This window comes from Glycine max, chromosome 6, assembly GCF_000004515.6.
Source record: "Glycine max cultivar Williams 82 chromosome 6, Glycine_max_v4.0, whole genome shotgun sequence".
Classification (NCBI taxonomy): domain Eukaryota; kingdom Viridiplantae; phylum Streptophyta; class Magnoliopsida; order Fabales; family Fabaceae; genus Glycine; species Glycine max.
In genome coordinates, this window is record NC_038242.2 from 5567998 (window position 1) to 5583167 (window position 15170).

The following is a 15170-nucleotide window of genomic DNA, read 5'->3' on the forward strand; positions in this document are numbered from 1 at the left end:
TATTTTAAATAAAATTATTTATCACTTTAAACTCTAAAGTTGAATTTTAAAAAAATATAATTTTTTTTACGATTTTAGTATAAAAAATAAAAAATAATTTTATGAAAATATCTTATTACTTTAAATGCAGATGAAAATATCTTACACATATTTTTGCTCTATGGTCTTTTAATTTTTTTTTATTATTTTAGTAAAAAAATAAAAATCATAAAATGATTTATTACTTTAAAGAAACATCTCTTGTTACATGTTCAAAATTATTTTTTATTTCTTTTACTAAAATAGTAAAAAAAATTATATTTTTTTAAAATTAACTTTAGAGTTTAAAGTCATAAATAATTTTATTCAAAATAATATTTTATTATTATTTTATTAAAAAAATTTATATTTTTGTATATTCTTTTTATAATTTTTTTTTATATTATTTTATTTAATATATTTTATATTTTATTATTATTATTTTTCTAATATTAAGAATTTATTTAATATATAAATATTAAATAAAATATAAAAAATATAGTAAATAAAAACAATATAAAAAATTATTTATGACTTTAAAATCATACATAATGTTAAGAATTTATTTAATATAGAAACTATTAAATAAAATATAAAAAAATTAAATAAAAACAATATACAAAATATAAAAAATATTAAATAAAATGCGACCCAGTTGGGTCGTGCCTGGGTCCCCAACACGACCCGACGCGTCTTTGCTACCTGTCGCGCCTATACGCAGGGCACGTCCCAAGTCATGTCTGGTGTCACCTTCACGGGAAACGCGCCCTTCGAGAAGGCGCTTTATAATAGAAAAACAGACCCACAGGATAAATAATTTCAAAACAGACCCATTTAGATAAATGATTTATAAAAGGAACCCATTTGATATTTTTACCAATGCCCTAAAAATCTTATTTATGAGGCACAACTAATCTTTTAGTTGTTTTCTTTCTATCATTGTATTTCTACCACATACAAAAAAAACACCTTAACAAGTGAATCTATCTCACTTGATCACAAGAATGAGTTGTTATAAATGTCTTAGTGTCTATTTTCTCTTCCTATTATTAAAAAACAGTAAATCATGTTTGGAGAGATAATTAAACAATTCCTAATTAAGATTAATTTTGTTCTTTAAAAAAAAGATCATTTTGTAACTTATATACACGAACGTATTAATTGTTTATTTATAAAGTTTAGATGGTGAGTTTAGTCACATTAATAATTATACATGCTATCTATTTGTTAATCCAACATAACCTAGTAACCTTATTTAAGTTGTGCAGCGGTTCTGCCAAGCTGATATAACATAGCCCAATGACATAAAAATAATTGCGACTTAATCTAATAATCTTAGGATAAAAATAGATGAGTTCGCGAATTCGTCAAAAAAAAGTCATCGGGTATATATGAGTTAATCTATGTCAAGTTAATTAACATCAAGTCAAATAACTCAGCTCAAGATTTTAAAGAAAAATATTCATTATAAAATGACATATTTAAAGTCATTTAATAAATATTGTAAGCCACAAATCGATTTATTTGAAAAAATAATATAATAGTACTAATAAGTAGACATATAATATAATAATAATAATAATATAAATTAATATTATTATCATCATATTAAACTTTTATTGAAATGTTTTAAGATTGATTATCTTTTTATATAGAAAGTTCATTTTGAGGTAGATTTTTTATTTGTTTGAAAATTGAAACATTTTAACAGAAAACAGACTAGAGCCGCTATAATATTTTTGCAAAATAGCGTAAGTAGTTAGCAACTTAGCATTGGTTCCAACACGGATAGAAGGTAGCGTTAGGCTTAAACTAGTGTCAGTCATGATTTTTGTTACTAATATTTGTTTTATTTTAAAGTATTTGTATAAGAAATATCTATATGCGTATTTTAAAATTAAGAAAAAAAATAATATTTTTGTAAATGCTTTAAGAAATTAAAAAAAAAATTCCCAAACCAATGTGATCCGAAATAGATGATTTAGGTCGTGACGTTACTCCGGCTTTTGCACCAATTGTTGGGAACCAACAATTGAAACAAAACTACATTGTCCAAAATTTATGATAAACTACATTTTGTTCAACTTACTCCCTATATTTTTTTTTGCTATCACTAAACTCTTATAGTTTGAGCTAAAAAAAAAACTTTTTTTATAATTTAATCCCAATTTTAAACTTATTCAAATTTACTTCAACTTTAAAAGATTTAGTGACGATATAAGTTAAAAAAATGTGAAACTAGGGATAAATGGTAATTTATCCTGTATTATAAGCACTTGCCTGCATTTTCGCTCTCAGTTCAGCTCTTGGGTAAGGGATCGGTGTGCACAGACATCGACACAACCCTCCCCATGCTTCATTAGGAAGTCATTGTTAGACACTTTAAAGTTTGTTTACTGTATTCCTACGGTATGACACCATTCCAACCAAGGTACTCTTACTCAAAGTGAAACTAAATTCAAATTCATTTGAATAACATGAATAAAAGTCAAAGTGAAACTAAATTCAAATTCATTAGTATCAATAATTCCTACTACTGAAATTAACTTACAAACTTCTATTTTTTCTTTTTTTTTACACTTAGTTGATATAGATTGAATGACATATACTCCATTAATTTTTTTAAATAAAAATGAGTATTATTGTTAAAAATGGTCGAAATAACTCAGTTGGTAGAGTAAAGGACTAAAGTCATCAATTCAAATTTGGTTCTTGACACATGATTCATTTGTATGAATATCTATTTAAGTATCTATAGATATATTTTTCCTAGATGATTAAAGAGTAAATGCATTTTTTTAGGTATATTTGCTGAATCTATAATAAATTCTTTATTTATTTGATTTTGTTTACCTTTTTTCTGCAGTTTGAATATTATGAATAAAGAAATTGTACTGTTAGTCAAAGTGAAACTAAATTTAATTCCATTAGTATCAGGTTTGAATATTATGAATAAAGAAATTTCCTACTAAGTGATTTTCAGGTTCTCCGTTATTAATAAAATTAATAAATATTTAGTCCAATAATGAGGTGGAAAAAAACACAACTACGGCAGTTGAAGGATGCAAGGCGTTGTTTGTCACCGCAAATAGAAGACAAAGACAACATTAGGGATGTTAATTATCTCACCCGACAGTTACATAGATAATATTTTCGTTACAGTAGTTATCTGGTAGTTTTGATCCACGGCAATAGCATTCATGCATGTGCATATAAAGAGCAGTCAAGTGTACAATGATCTGAATTAGAATCACATTTTCACTTTTCATCATCTCTTATCATCTTGTTGTATCTTTTAATAGTGTTTAAATGGATGCACAAGACTAAAAGTAATCGCATAGCTACTTCTCCGAATAAGTTAGACAGTTTAGAATCTGCAATAAAGATATTTCTAACGTTGAAAGCACTTCATAAACTATCTTGATATATATCTATTAGGATTCTTTAAACAATCATCCTACTCTTGCTCCCCACATACATTGAAAAAAGGGAGGAAAAGACCAATTGGGAGGGGGTGGAGTTGAAAGATCTGAAGAAAATTTGACAAAGGAAGTGAATGATACCCCGACGGGAATCAAAATAAGCCTTCCAATAAATAGGAACACAAAAACCTTTCAGCCTCAAACTCCTATCACTGTGCTCTTTTGTCTTCAGAACTGGGATCTGGTGGTTGGACCGGATTTCTTGTATCTTTCGCAAAAACGTTTCCATGGTGTTTCCCTATGACCAGTTATTCAGCAATGTCAATCAGTAACAAATTTAGTTCAAAAGATGAGTTGTTATACAGTGGTCCAGTTTTGGACCACCCATGGTCCACTTATTTTTATTGGTCAAAGAATGTGACATTCTACTGAATTTAGAAAGCATGGCCTATAAGGTCAACTGAAGGTTCAGTATTCTCCTATTGTTATGGGGTAAAATATCTTTTATTTTGCAAACAACACAATTCGGAGTATGATATGACAATAGAATGTAGCCAAACCAAACCAGGTACTATGTTTCAGTTCGAGGCTTACCCGCTGGAGTAGTTACTCGATCACCAAGCCCAATGGCATGGCTAGAACTGCCAGTAATAGACAATTTCCCATGAAGCTCCTGTGGGAATGCTGCATTACTAACTACACCTGTTTCATTTTCTCCGCTATGCAAGATACCATCATTAACCATCTTTACAGCAGATTTAGGCGAGAATGCAGTGGACCAAGATCCTCCATTTGACCCAGCCAAAGCCATTATAACATCTGCCTGCATGCATCACAGAGCATGCAGAAGTCACTATAAAATCCGAAACCATACTGCTTATTTTGCATGCACATAAATTTCAGATCAGCGGAATGACCCAACAGAGTTAACAATAAAAGAAAGTCTATTATATTATGACTTCAGTTCATAGCTTGCTCATACTTAATATTCAAACCTAGCTATTAAGATAAGTTTGTTACAGATATACAGAAGAATAATAATTCCATGGAAAAGCTAACTGATAACAGCTAAATAATTGTACTTTGATAATAGAAAATTAAGTAAAATTATCTTTAAAAATAATTATTTAGCAATTATTTACGCTTAAGTGTGAAAGAATTGATGTTTCGTTAAATCTGGACAGGAGTTCTTTCCAGATTTTTCTATTCTATTATCTTTTCTATTTTTATCTTGCATTTTCATCTTTACATTCTTTTAGGGATTAGACACTTGGGAGAGGATAACTTCTAATTAAGGTTTAAAGAAAGTATGTATGAATCAATTTAAGGGGTTAAACACTCGGAAAAGGGTAACTTCTAATAAAACAACAAGAAAAGATTTCATAAGAAAATCATTACTAGACATAGAATGATAATTTTATGTCCATGCATTTGCGAACATCTAGAATTTAGACTTAATGCATTTTATTTGTTGAATCTTTTCAAAGGGATTTGGGAGATAGATAAATAAAATAGGTTTGTCATCGTGAGGAATCAGGCGGCAAGTAAATGAATAGACGTGGATAGAATAGATCCAATTGAATTGATAAAGAAAAATCATAACTTCATACATCCTAGGCAGAAAAGGCATGCTAAGTCCTAACACTTGCATTTCATTGAATTCCCTTCTTAATTGTCTGCTTTTAATTCTCTTGCTTTTTATTACTTATAATTCACCATTATTGTTTCCTATTCTTTCTTCTACCCCTCTCTTTTATTGTTTCTTCACTTATAAATTGAAAAGTATCCAAGATCATTACAACACAAAATCCCTGTGAAATTCACTCGGGCTTTCAAGACTATATTACTTGGACATTTGGTACACTTGTCAATCGCCTAACACTAACCAAGTTAGAATTAAGGGTACATCAATTAAACAGATCCTCACTGTATTTTGATTAGGGTTGCCCACAGATTGGACAAACCATACCAACCCAATCAACCAAACTCATTCCAATTAAAAATTGTCGGATTGAATAACAAGCCACATTGGGTAGAATTACCTTAAACCTAATATAATCTGGTCAGGTATCAGGTTTACATATGCTGGACATGTGTGCATGTGTGTATAATCTGAAATTCTTACTCTTTAATTTTTTATTATTATTTAAAAAATACAAAAATTAAATGTTTAACCCTTGCATCAGGTTATTTGACAAATTTACCAACACCAATCCAATCTGAAATCATCTAATCAGCAAATTTTCGTTGGCCCAACACAGCCTGTGTGCCTCCTAATTTGATTTTATTGTTAAAACTTTAAATTAACAAGAAAGATTCTGATTCTCCAAAAATGTACCACAACAAAACAATAACATTGGGAAACAATAACCAGCACCTCAGAATTAATATACAATATCAAACAAGACGTTCAGCAATTCAAACGACTTCCAATCCATCAGATGTGTCTTTCATTTTATAGAAATGGCTCTTTGACAGATAAAATGCTTAGTGGCCACCACAGGGGGTTTTACACCAATGGCTCTTTGACAGATAAAATGCTTAGTGGCCACCACAGGGGGTTTTACCCCTTTTTTCCACTCAGAATCAGAAGCATTGCACCCCACTTTATTGAAAGAGCATTAGTTATCATACATTGGTTTTATTTGATTCCAAACTATATGAGCTGTATCATACCACCATTATTTGGTTGTAGTTGTATGATAGCTGTCATAAACATGTGTAAAAAACAGCACCTGATCCCAATATCCCATTCAAAGACAAGGCAATGATTACACACATACTCACAGACTTGGATCCTCTAGAGTGAAAATGTGTATCAAGTGTGGATCTATTTCCTTTTGAATTAAAGTATCTCATAAGTTTAACTAGTTTTAAAGCATCACATCAATGTTAATAACAATATATCTGTAAATGAATAAGAGATCTATAGAAGATTAGAAGCTAAGCATAAAACAAATAGATTTTCAATTGAATTAATCTACATTATAAGGGGGTCACAGATGAGAAAATTGATGAAAACCAGTAGTAAATGCAAACAAATTTTGAAACTCAAGACAATAAAGAGCTCCCAGAGCTGCATCCCATTGCTGCTAAAAATATCATTTCAGGACAAAGAGCATACTGTTATGAACTAAGTATCCCAAAAGCTTAAGCTATTATGTGAAGGCACATGAATGCTTTCATACTATATTAAATCTTTAACATACCCTCTCATGCAAGAGCCTTTTGGACTTGAAGGGTGGACAATGCAGAGGTCTGGTCTATCTACATTATGTTCAAACTCAACTTGATCTAGAGTCTAGACAAATGGAGACTGTTGAAATTAAAAGGATTTAGGTAGAGAAGGTAAGGGGAGTTATAAGATTAGCTTGGTGGTTGAAGGAAGAAGGGGGGAAGAAGAGGTCATGGGTTCAAATCCCTCCCACTGACATTCTAACAAAACTAACGGCTAACATTTGCCAATAAAAAATAGAGAAAGTATGTATGAATATTATTTGCAATGTGTTAGATATGTCAGTGTTGTTAAATAGCGGCCATTGTGGAACAGCGTAGTGGATTTTTTGCCAACCACCATAGCCAATTTGTGAAGGAAGGCCCGCCATAAGGTGCAATGGCATTTTTATATGGTGGAATTTCAGTGTTCAGCCATTCACCATTGATAACACTATATGTTACAAAAGACAAAACAACAATCCCTATTTAAACTTGTACTAGACTTCAAATCCTAATTAAATAAGGAAAGTGAATATGAAATTTTAAAAAATATGGAAAACAATCCTAGGATATCACCTAAGACACTCTTAAGTATCTTAAGATACAATATTGATATTAGGAAATATTTTTCATATATTCTAAAACTCACCCTCGAGCTATAGCTTACAAAGCTCTAATATAATGTCATGAACCAACAAACCCAAAAAGCTAAAGCTATCCTTGTCAAAAAAAAAAAGCTATTAGGCGAAGTCATGTGAATAATTTTATAGTACCTCTAACTCTAAACTTGAACTTTGGAGACATATAGGAATCAAATACAATATATTGTGGTAGTGAGTATTTGGGCTTTAAAGGGTCAACAAGAGAGAAAAAAATAGAGTAACATAAATGAGAATGTAAAGGACTTGTTGCCACACAAGAAAAGATAGGATACAAAATGATTGTATAGGAAAATATATTGGTGTGACACCTATCAAGGAAAAGATAAAAGAAAATTGGTTAAGATGGTATAAACACATGCAAAGAAGGCTGCTGAAGCCACCAGCGAGGAGAACAGATTGCATGGTTTTTAGCCTTGTGAAAAGGGGTAGAAAGAAACCAAAAAGGAAATTGGAGGAAATTATTAAAAGAAGTCTCATGGTGAATAATATACCCTGAGAATTGTTTCAAAAAACAAAAAAAAAAATATCCCGAGAATTTGGTTTTTAACCAAGCCTAATGACATCATGTGATCCATGTAGCTAACCAAACCTAATGGGATAAGGCTATTGTCATTGTTGTTGTTGTTGTTGTTGTTGTTGTTGTTATTTCACTAAATGCAATAAACAAATATGTCATGCTAACAAGTAGAGGCCAGACCTTATGAGGGTGGACATCATCAAAAACATGAGCTTGGCCTCCATAAAAAATAGTCATCTGGCGGCTGGCAGAAGTTAGCCCATGTTGACTGCTGTCAGTATCAATTATGAAATGCATAAAGTCAAGCAACTTCTCCTTTTTCCGAAGTTAAAGGGAGTGAAAAATAAACAAGAACCAAGAGGAATTGAGCAACTCTATTTATAAGAAAGAATTTACCTTGGATGTGTGGATGATTCTACTACATTAGTTCCAGGCTTTGGCCTGCTGCCACCAAGCATCACAGCAGATGGAATACTTTTCTCAGTGGCTGTAGCAGCTGCAGAACTTAAAATTCCAGGGCCCTTGATTCCAGTTCTAGAACCTTCATCAGCAGCTGACTGAGAAATGAATGAAGGGCCAGCATTGGTATCCCTAATCTTGCTTGAAGCCATTTGGTGCACAAAAGGTGCCAATTGCACCCCACGCGGTGGATGCTGCATGGAAGGGCCAACATTCATGAGAATAGACCGTTCCCATTTATTGGCATCAATCTTAGTGCTGGTGGGAGGCTGAAATATCTGAGAAGAAGATGGCTTCATTGACTGCATACCAAGTAACACTGCATCATCATTGGGCCTTCTAGGCCTTTCTCCTCCAGCTGCATTCCGGAGAACCTGTGTAAAATCAGATATCCAAGATATCAAAGCAAAGAAGACAAAAGCAAAAGTATTTTTCCTTTTTGGTCATTGAGAACATTGGAGAAGAATAATTAAGCAATAACTCAAAGCAACCTTCATCAAATGTGAGTTTTGAAAGGAATCAGGGACCAATTGGAAGGCATCTCTGGAGGAACCCATAAAAGTGGAATCAGAATTACTTCTCTTGCTTCCCACTAATCTGTTGCTTATCTCAGTGCCAGAAAAATCACTCCTCGGGCCATAGAATGGAACTCCCTCGAGATGATTTCCTACCTGTTTTTCTACCAAATTGATGAGGGGGAAAAACATTACATTCAAAAAAACAAAAACACTTCAAAGATAATAAACACTTCCATAAATAATTTATATTTTCAACTATAACTAAAAAAAAGGAAATGGTCGTTTATAGATGAAAAGGCCAATAAAAGAAGAGAGACAATACAATATCAATAATTGTGATAAAAACCCAAAACCCGATATCCTCATTATTACCCTATGCACAAATGTTGACAGAACATAACCTGAAAACAACAGAAATTTTCACCATGAATTCAATCCCCCCACTTGGTACATGAAATTAAACTTGTAGAAGAGAGAAACAAAGTGTCAAATCAAAACACCATACTGAAAAACCCTGACAATATATTCACATACCAGAAGAAAAAAGAAAAAAGAAAAACCAACCAACTAAAAACACACTAGATGATAAAGTGTTAAAAGACATCAGAAAATGAAGTAACAAAAACTCGAGAAAAAAGGGGGAAAAAAAGAAAGCATATGAAGTAAACAAAGACAACAGAAGCAACCGAACCGAACACTGACCTCACTAATCTAATCCATCAGAAAGGTACCCCACTAAGAGAAAGAGATGGTAGATAACATCAGTGGATGAGATTAAATGCTAAGAAAATAAGGGCTTCAAGGGCAACGAGTAATGCCCCTTTAAAAAAATATTTGGCTTTTATTTTTTTTATAGCAAAGTAGCACGCACCGGAAGCGATGTCGGAGGTGGCGGAGAAGGGGCCGCGTCCTCCGGTGGAAGAGGCGGAGGCCGAAGGCTCCGGTAACCTGACATCGGCGGTTTTGGGGGAATCGGCGGCGGGCCTCATACCCAGAAAGTCATGGAGTACCAATTGCTGGTTTGAAGTGTTGTTGGTGTTGCCATTGTGAGGCTGAGCCATTCTCAGCAGCACAGCCATGACATACCCATCTCACCAACACAGAGAGTGAGAGTGAGTGGGAAGAAGAAGAACGATCTGTTAAAAAAGAAAGAAAGAAAAAAGATAAAAGGCACAGAGAGAGAGAGAATCAGTTCTTTTCGGAGGGAGAGAGAGGGAAAAAAAGAAAAGCAAAAGGTTCTTTCTTTGTTCGCAATTGTTGTGTTGTGTGTTCTGTTCATTTTAATGGACGCATGTCTGTCTCTGTTATGCTGTCCTTCCTCGGCCTGTGACTGTGGGTGGTTGGGTGTGTGGATATTTAATGTTGTCGTTACTGTAATGATAAACTTGTTGTGACTTTTGTCAGATTGTATTCTTTCTCTTCTTAGGTGAATTGATTTGCAGAAGAGAGGAAAAAGACTAAAAAAAATAATATTAAAATGATGTGAAATTTTTATTTTAATATTCTATTTAATTTTAAAATATTATTCTAATTTATTTTCTTTAAATTTTTATTCATCTTTAGCAAATGGAACCTTACATTAGAGAGAGAGAGAGAGAAAACTAACTAAATTAACTAATAATTATGGTCTAATCTGGGGAAATGGATCTGTTTAGAATGTGATGTGATTTACATTGTGTCTCTTCTTATTCTTATTAAAATAAGTATAAACGGCACTTGTTTACTAATCAATCATGCTATTTATATATTTATGTCGAGTAATGAAATTGCTCGAAATATATGGCATTCTTTCTTTCCGGACCTTGCAAGTTAGTTTAATTCGATTCAATTCAGGTGAGCTTGAGGCTATCTTAAGGGTCAAGTAAATTTATTTAAAGGATTAGGAAAAGAAAAGAAAAATAAATTCAACTATCGTTTAGTCTCTAAAAGTTAAGATAAAAAAAAAAACACTACTAATAACATATTCTTTAACATTGTTTTTTAACACAGTGCACAACTTAAGTCAATGCTGATTAAAATTTATTCAAAATTATACAATTAAGAGAATGAATCATTACATGAAATATGAAATTCCTTTAAATTTGAGATCTCCCATAAAACTCAATCAATGATAAAGAACATGTTAAAAAAGAAAAAATGTGTTGAAGAGATGTTGTTAACATATTTCTTGAGATGAATCTGTTTTAGTTTCCCAAATTAAAAAAAAAATCTTGAGTCCTTTTAATTTAAGACAATCCATTTTTAGTTTAGGAAGAGAAATAATATTAACAAAAATGATAATGTGGCGCACAAGAACATACAAGTGTCAAATCATTATTTTTATTAATGCTGTTTGTATTTTACTAAAAAAAACTATTTGAAATTATAGACTATAACTTTTTTTTAACTTGGGGACAAGACGGATCTATCCAAATTTTCAAGAATTAAAAAAGATAATTAAGCTAAAAAAATATGTTCAAGTAAGTTTGAAATTTTTAAAAAACTATCAATTAGTTTTTAGTTTAGAATTATTTTTAGTTTTAAAACTCAGTTTTCTTTATTCTAAAATTTGGTTCAAAAATTCCCTATCCTAGTCATTTAAATTAATTTTCATAACAATACTTATAAGCACACAAATTTAAGTGTTGAACACAAATTAGCAAGAGACTTTGATACCAGGAAATGCATCGAGTGCACATTAGATAGTATAGATGCTAGCTAGTGTAGAAATGTGTGGAGTGCATGAGAATACGTGCGAAGTGCAGAAAAGGCAAACTATTAGCCCAAAAATGTGGTAGGCAAACCGATTTTTAGATATTTCTGCCTCTAGAGATTGGTGAAATCACTTTTAGTTATAAGAATATCTTGTTTTTAAGTTTGTTGATAGGGATTTTTTTTGGTCATTCTTACAAAGAAAATTTTGTTAAAGAAATAAAATTTATTTGGTGATCTCAATGTTTTTTAGAGTTAATTTCATAACTTTTCATAGTAAGCATATCTTATTTTTAGTAAAAAAATATTTTTTTAAGAGAAAAAACTAATTAATTTTAAGAAAATAACTGGTACAACCAAGTTCATTCCTAATACTTTTAATTTAGATTAAATTAATTTTTTTCTAATTTATTTTTTAGATTTAATTTAGTTTTTTGTTTTTTTAAATTTAATTTAGTCTCTAATTTTTTAAAATTAATTCAATTTATACATGTCATCTAAACTAAAATTATATATTAAGAGGTGTAGTTTAATTAGTTGGTTGAATAGAATATATGAATATTGTAAATTTTGTAGTTTGTTTAATTTTTACATATAAAAAATAAATAAATTTATGTGCATATGGGCTATCTATGCATTTAATAAATTTGTAGAGATAATACCTACTCTTGAATCTTTATTGCATTGTACATACATCAGCCTGAGTTCAGATCAATGAAGAAAGGAGATATTATATCATAGTTCGCAATCAATAATAATAGCCATAGCTATTTAATATTAAAAAAATATCATTATTGAAATGTGTCACTAAAAAGTCAAGATTTACAAGTGACATCGCTAATAACACCCACAATTCCACATCTTTATTGCACACACGAACGACCTGGATAATGAGATAATGATAGGAGGCCAGTAACAAGCGTCCTCGTTCATCACAAGGGTCGCGGCTATTAAAAAATGCTAGATAATAGATATTTGTTTTTGAAATAATTTATTTAAGTCCTTTGTAAACTATTTTTTAATCAAAAAATAATTTAGTAATAATTTTCTTAATAGTAAAAACTAAAATAATAAATTTTAAAAGACTAAATAAAATAAAAATAAAACCTATTTTATAGAGAATAAAGTTTATTTAAGTTTTTCTATTTTAAAAAAATTACTTAAAAGGTAAAACAAAGAAATAATAATAAAACAAATATTTCCCCTCATTTTAGGGCAAGTTAATTTTTTGTGTGTGTAGTACCTACTAAATTTTTTCTTCCATCTTATTTCTCATTTCAAATAAAGAAAATTTTATAATTTCATTCTATCTTCGCTACAATTTTTTTTCTTCTATATTTACACTGAAGCAAAGACAAAAAGTGTGTTGATTGTGGAAGTAAGTTTGGCTATACCAAAGATCCAGGTAATATTTATTTTTTCTAAAATTGAGATAAACAACTCGTCAAACTTACTCTTAAAATATGTTTCTTGCAGTTGAAAAAACAGAGCAAATGAATATAAAAGGAATAAAAACTTCCAAATATTCATCCATATTCCTTAACGCAGTTCGTTTGATTCATTTATGAACATGAGATAAAGGAAAGCTTTAGCTCAGCTACACTAATTTTGGTTTCGTCCCAAGAAGACTTTTTTCTTATTTAAAGACGATGTAGACATTTTATTTTCATGCTTTTCTTCCCTTTGAAGGTATTTATCTTATTTTTGCATACATGTTTTTTTTTATATTTTTTATTTTTGCACATTCAAACGTGAGATAAGAAAAAAAAATCTTCTTCTACTAAAATTTTTTTAAAAAAAATCCTTCTTTTTCCTACTTTTTTCTTTTCACTCTCTTAACAAAGTAAAACTTTATATAACTTTATCCTGCATATACAGTACGTAAATCTGAAAAATTTTCCTTTTCTTGCATAATTTGAAATAACTCATGCAGTTGCACATGAGTACATGCTTTTGGCTACAAATTTCAGCTCCTACCAAGGCTATTCAATATGTTGTGAATGAATTAATATTACTAGTTCTACAGTAACACATGTATCTACAAGACTCATTTAAACTATTAATTCAACTTTAGTTGTCATTATTTTTACAAAAATTTTCACAATTGATCGACTCACAAATAATATTTTACTGTGTAAAGAACATTACTGTGTATTCGTGTTGGCAAATACTAATCTATGTGGAAGAAATGTGAAAGAAAGATTGGTGCCATCACTAATGTCTTGAAAAATACAAAAAAAGAAAAGAAGAAGAAGAAAAATCTTTATTAACTGCTGTGAATAAATGTGAAGCGATTCCCATGGGTTCAAATTGTCAATTATTGCTCTCGTGTTGGTACCAAACACATTTTCTGATGAACCTTTTTTTTTTACTCCTAGCAATTCACTGGGTCCTTACAGTTGTTCAGCATTTAAATCAAAAAATGCTTTTGCTTTCTGAATTATAGATCTTCTGTTTCATCTATATATGTTATATTTGCAAAGTGTTATCAAGTTGCAAACTTTTCGAACCACAGCCACAAGTCATGTCTATGCTCTCTTTAACTCGTGGGCAAGACCCTGGCCTGGGTATCATGTCCTCAGATTCTACAAAAAATTCCCCCCTCCTATGCATCTTGCAATGCAAAGCAAGCCAATTAGCCAAGTGGTATAACCCTTCATATGCCTCATTAATTTTCTTCATTCCTTGCTAGCTTCAATTACCAACCAGGCAAGTCTAAACCTTACAGGAACAATGTTCTTTGTGTAACAAAAATCCACAACATATATTTTATAGCAAAAGAGAAAAACAGAAATAGAAAAAACAATGTTATATAAAATGAATTGTGATTAAAAAAAGATATAAAGAAAAAAATATAAAAGAAAACAGTATCATCTAATTATAGACCACTATGTCAAGTTAGTCAACTACAATCATTGGTATATGAGTTCGTTCCTCCACAATTTTCTCATGAAAGAAAAAGAAAGTGTATAATAGATTACAGGTGGTGGGTATTTTTTTTAAGCCAAAGATTACTGGTGAGTATGAAGTCACATACTATTAAGTAATTCTAAAATCAATATTAGATCACCTAATAACATGGATTTCTATGAAAAGTACAACTTTATTTATTCAACTCATAAAGTTAAATGTATCAATCAACCAATAAAAGCGTAAATTAAAAAAGAAGCATAATAAAGTGTTATATATTTGGCGATGCTAGCGATATTTCTGCACAACGCGCGTGAACTAATTGTATCTCCAATAAACTCATTTCTGAATCAGAATCCACAATTGGATGATAATTTCTTGCCGACTCAGTTGTTGGATTGAAGGTTAATTAAGGATATATAGGTAATGAAAATGCCATTTACATACACCAGTTTATGTAAATTCAGGACTAGAAAACTAAATTGTATTATAACGGAGGCGGTATCAAAGGTACGACGTTATTCTTTGATAACAAGTGGTATCATGAGTTTAGCAAATCTCATGAAATTGGGGAATAAACAGATTTGATGAGCATTGCTAATTATTTATAAAGATGCTGGTAATCGTTGCTTAACCGAGTTGATATACGTAGTAGCACAATTTTTCAGACGGAGGAGAGAACAGAGAAGGACTAGTCATATATAAAGTACGTGCAGCCTGATCCATTATAATGCTCATGTTTGTTGTCTTTGTCAAA

At 30.8% G+C, this 15170-nt stretch overlaps 1 protein-coding gene across 4 annotated transcripts; it reads right to left on the bottom strand.

Moving 5' to 3' along the window:
* Positions 1 to 3406: 3406 nt before the first annotated feature.
* LOC100807222 (protein TIFY 8) lies at positions 3407 to 10214 on the bottom strand. Of its 4 annotated transcripts, none has more exons than XM_003526385.5 (6): positions 9684 to 10214; positions 8786 to 8973; positions 8232 to 8668; positions 8016 to 8106; positions 4035 to 4263; positions 3407 to 3738 (listed from the first exon to the last, which is right to left on the bottom strand). In XM_003526385.5, the coding sequence occupies exons 1-6, from the start codon at positions 9889 to 9891 to the stop codon at positions 3650 to 3652; spliced, it is 1242 nt and encodes a 413-aa protein (XP_003526433.1). In that variant the 5' UTR covers positions 9892 to 10214; the 3' UTR covers positions 3407 to 3649. The 4 variants fall into 4 exon arrangements, with proteins under 4 accessions (XP_003526433.1, XP_006581386.1, XP_040872239.1 ...); XM_006581323.4 differs by having other exon boundaries at positions 8016 to 8103; positions 9684 to 10199; XM_041016305.1 differs by having other exon boundaries at positions 8016 to 8103; positions 8786 to 8965; positions 9684 to 10182.
* Positions 10215 to 15170: the final 4956 nt, after the last annotated feature.

Coding starts and splice junctions, on each gene's coding strand:
- LOC100807222 (XM_003526385.5), bottom strand. CDS start 9,891: ATGGCTGTGCTGCTGAGAATGGCTCAGCCTCACAATGGCAACACCAAC. Junction 8,974..9,683: donor CACCTCCGACATCGCTTCCG/GTGCGTGCTACT, acceptor TCAATTTGGTAG/AAAAACAGGTAGGAAATCAT. Junction 3,739..4,034: donor TCGAGTAACTACTCCAGCGG/GTAAGCCTCGAA, acceptor AACTGGTCATAG/GGAAACACCATGGAAACGTT.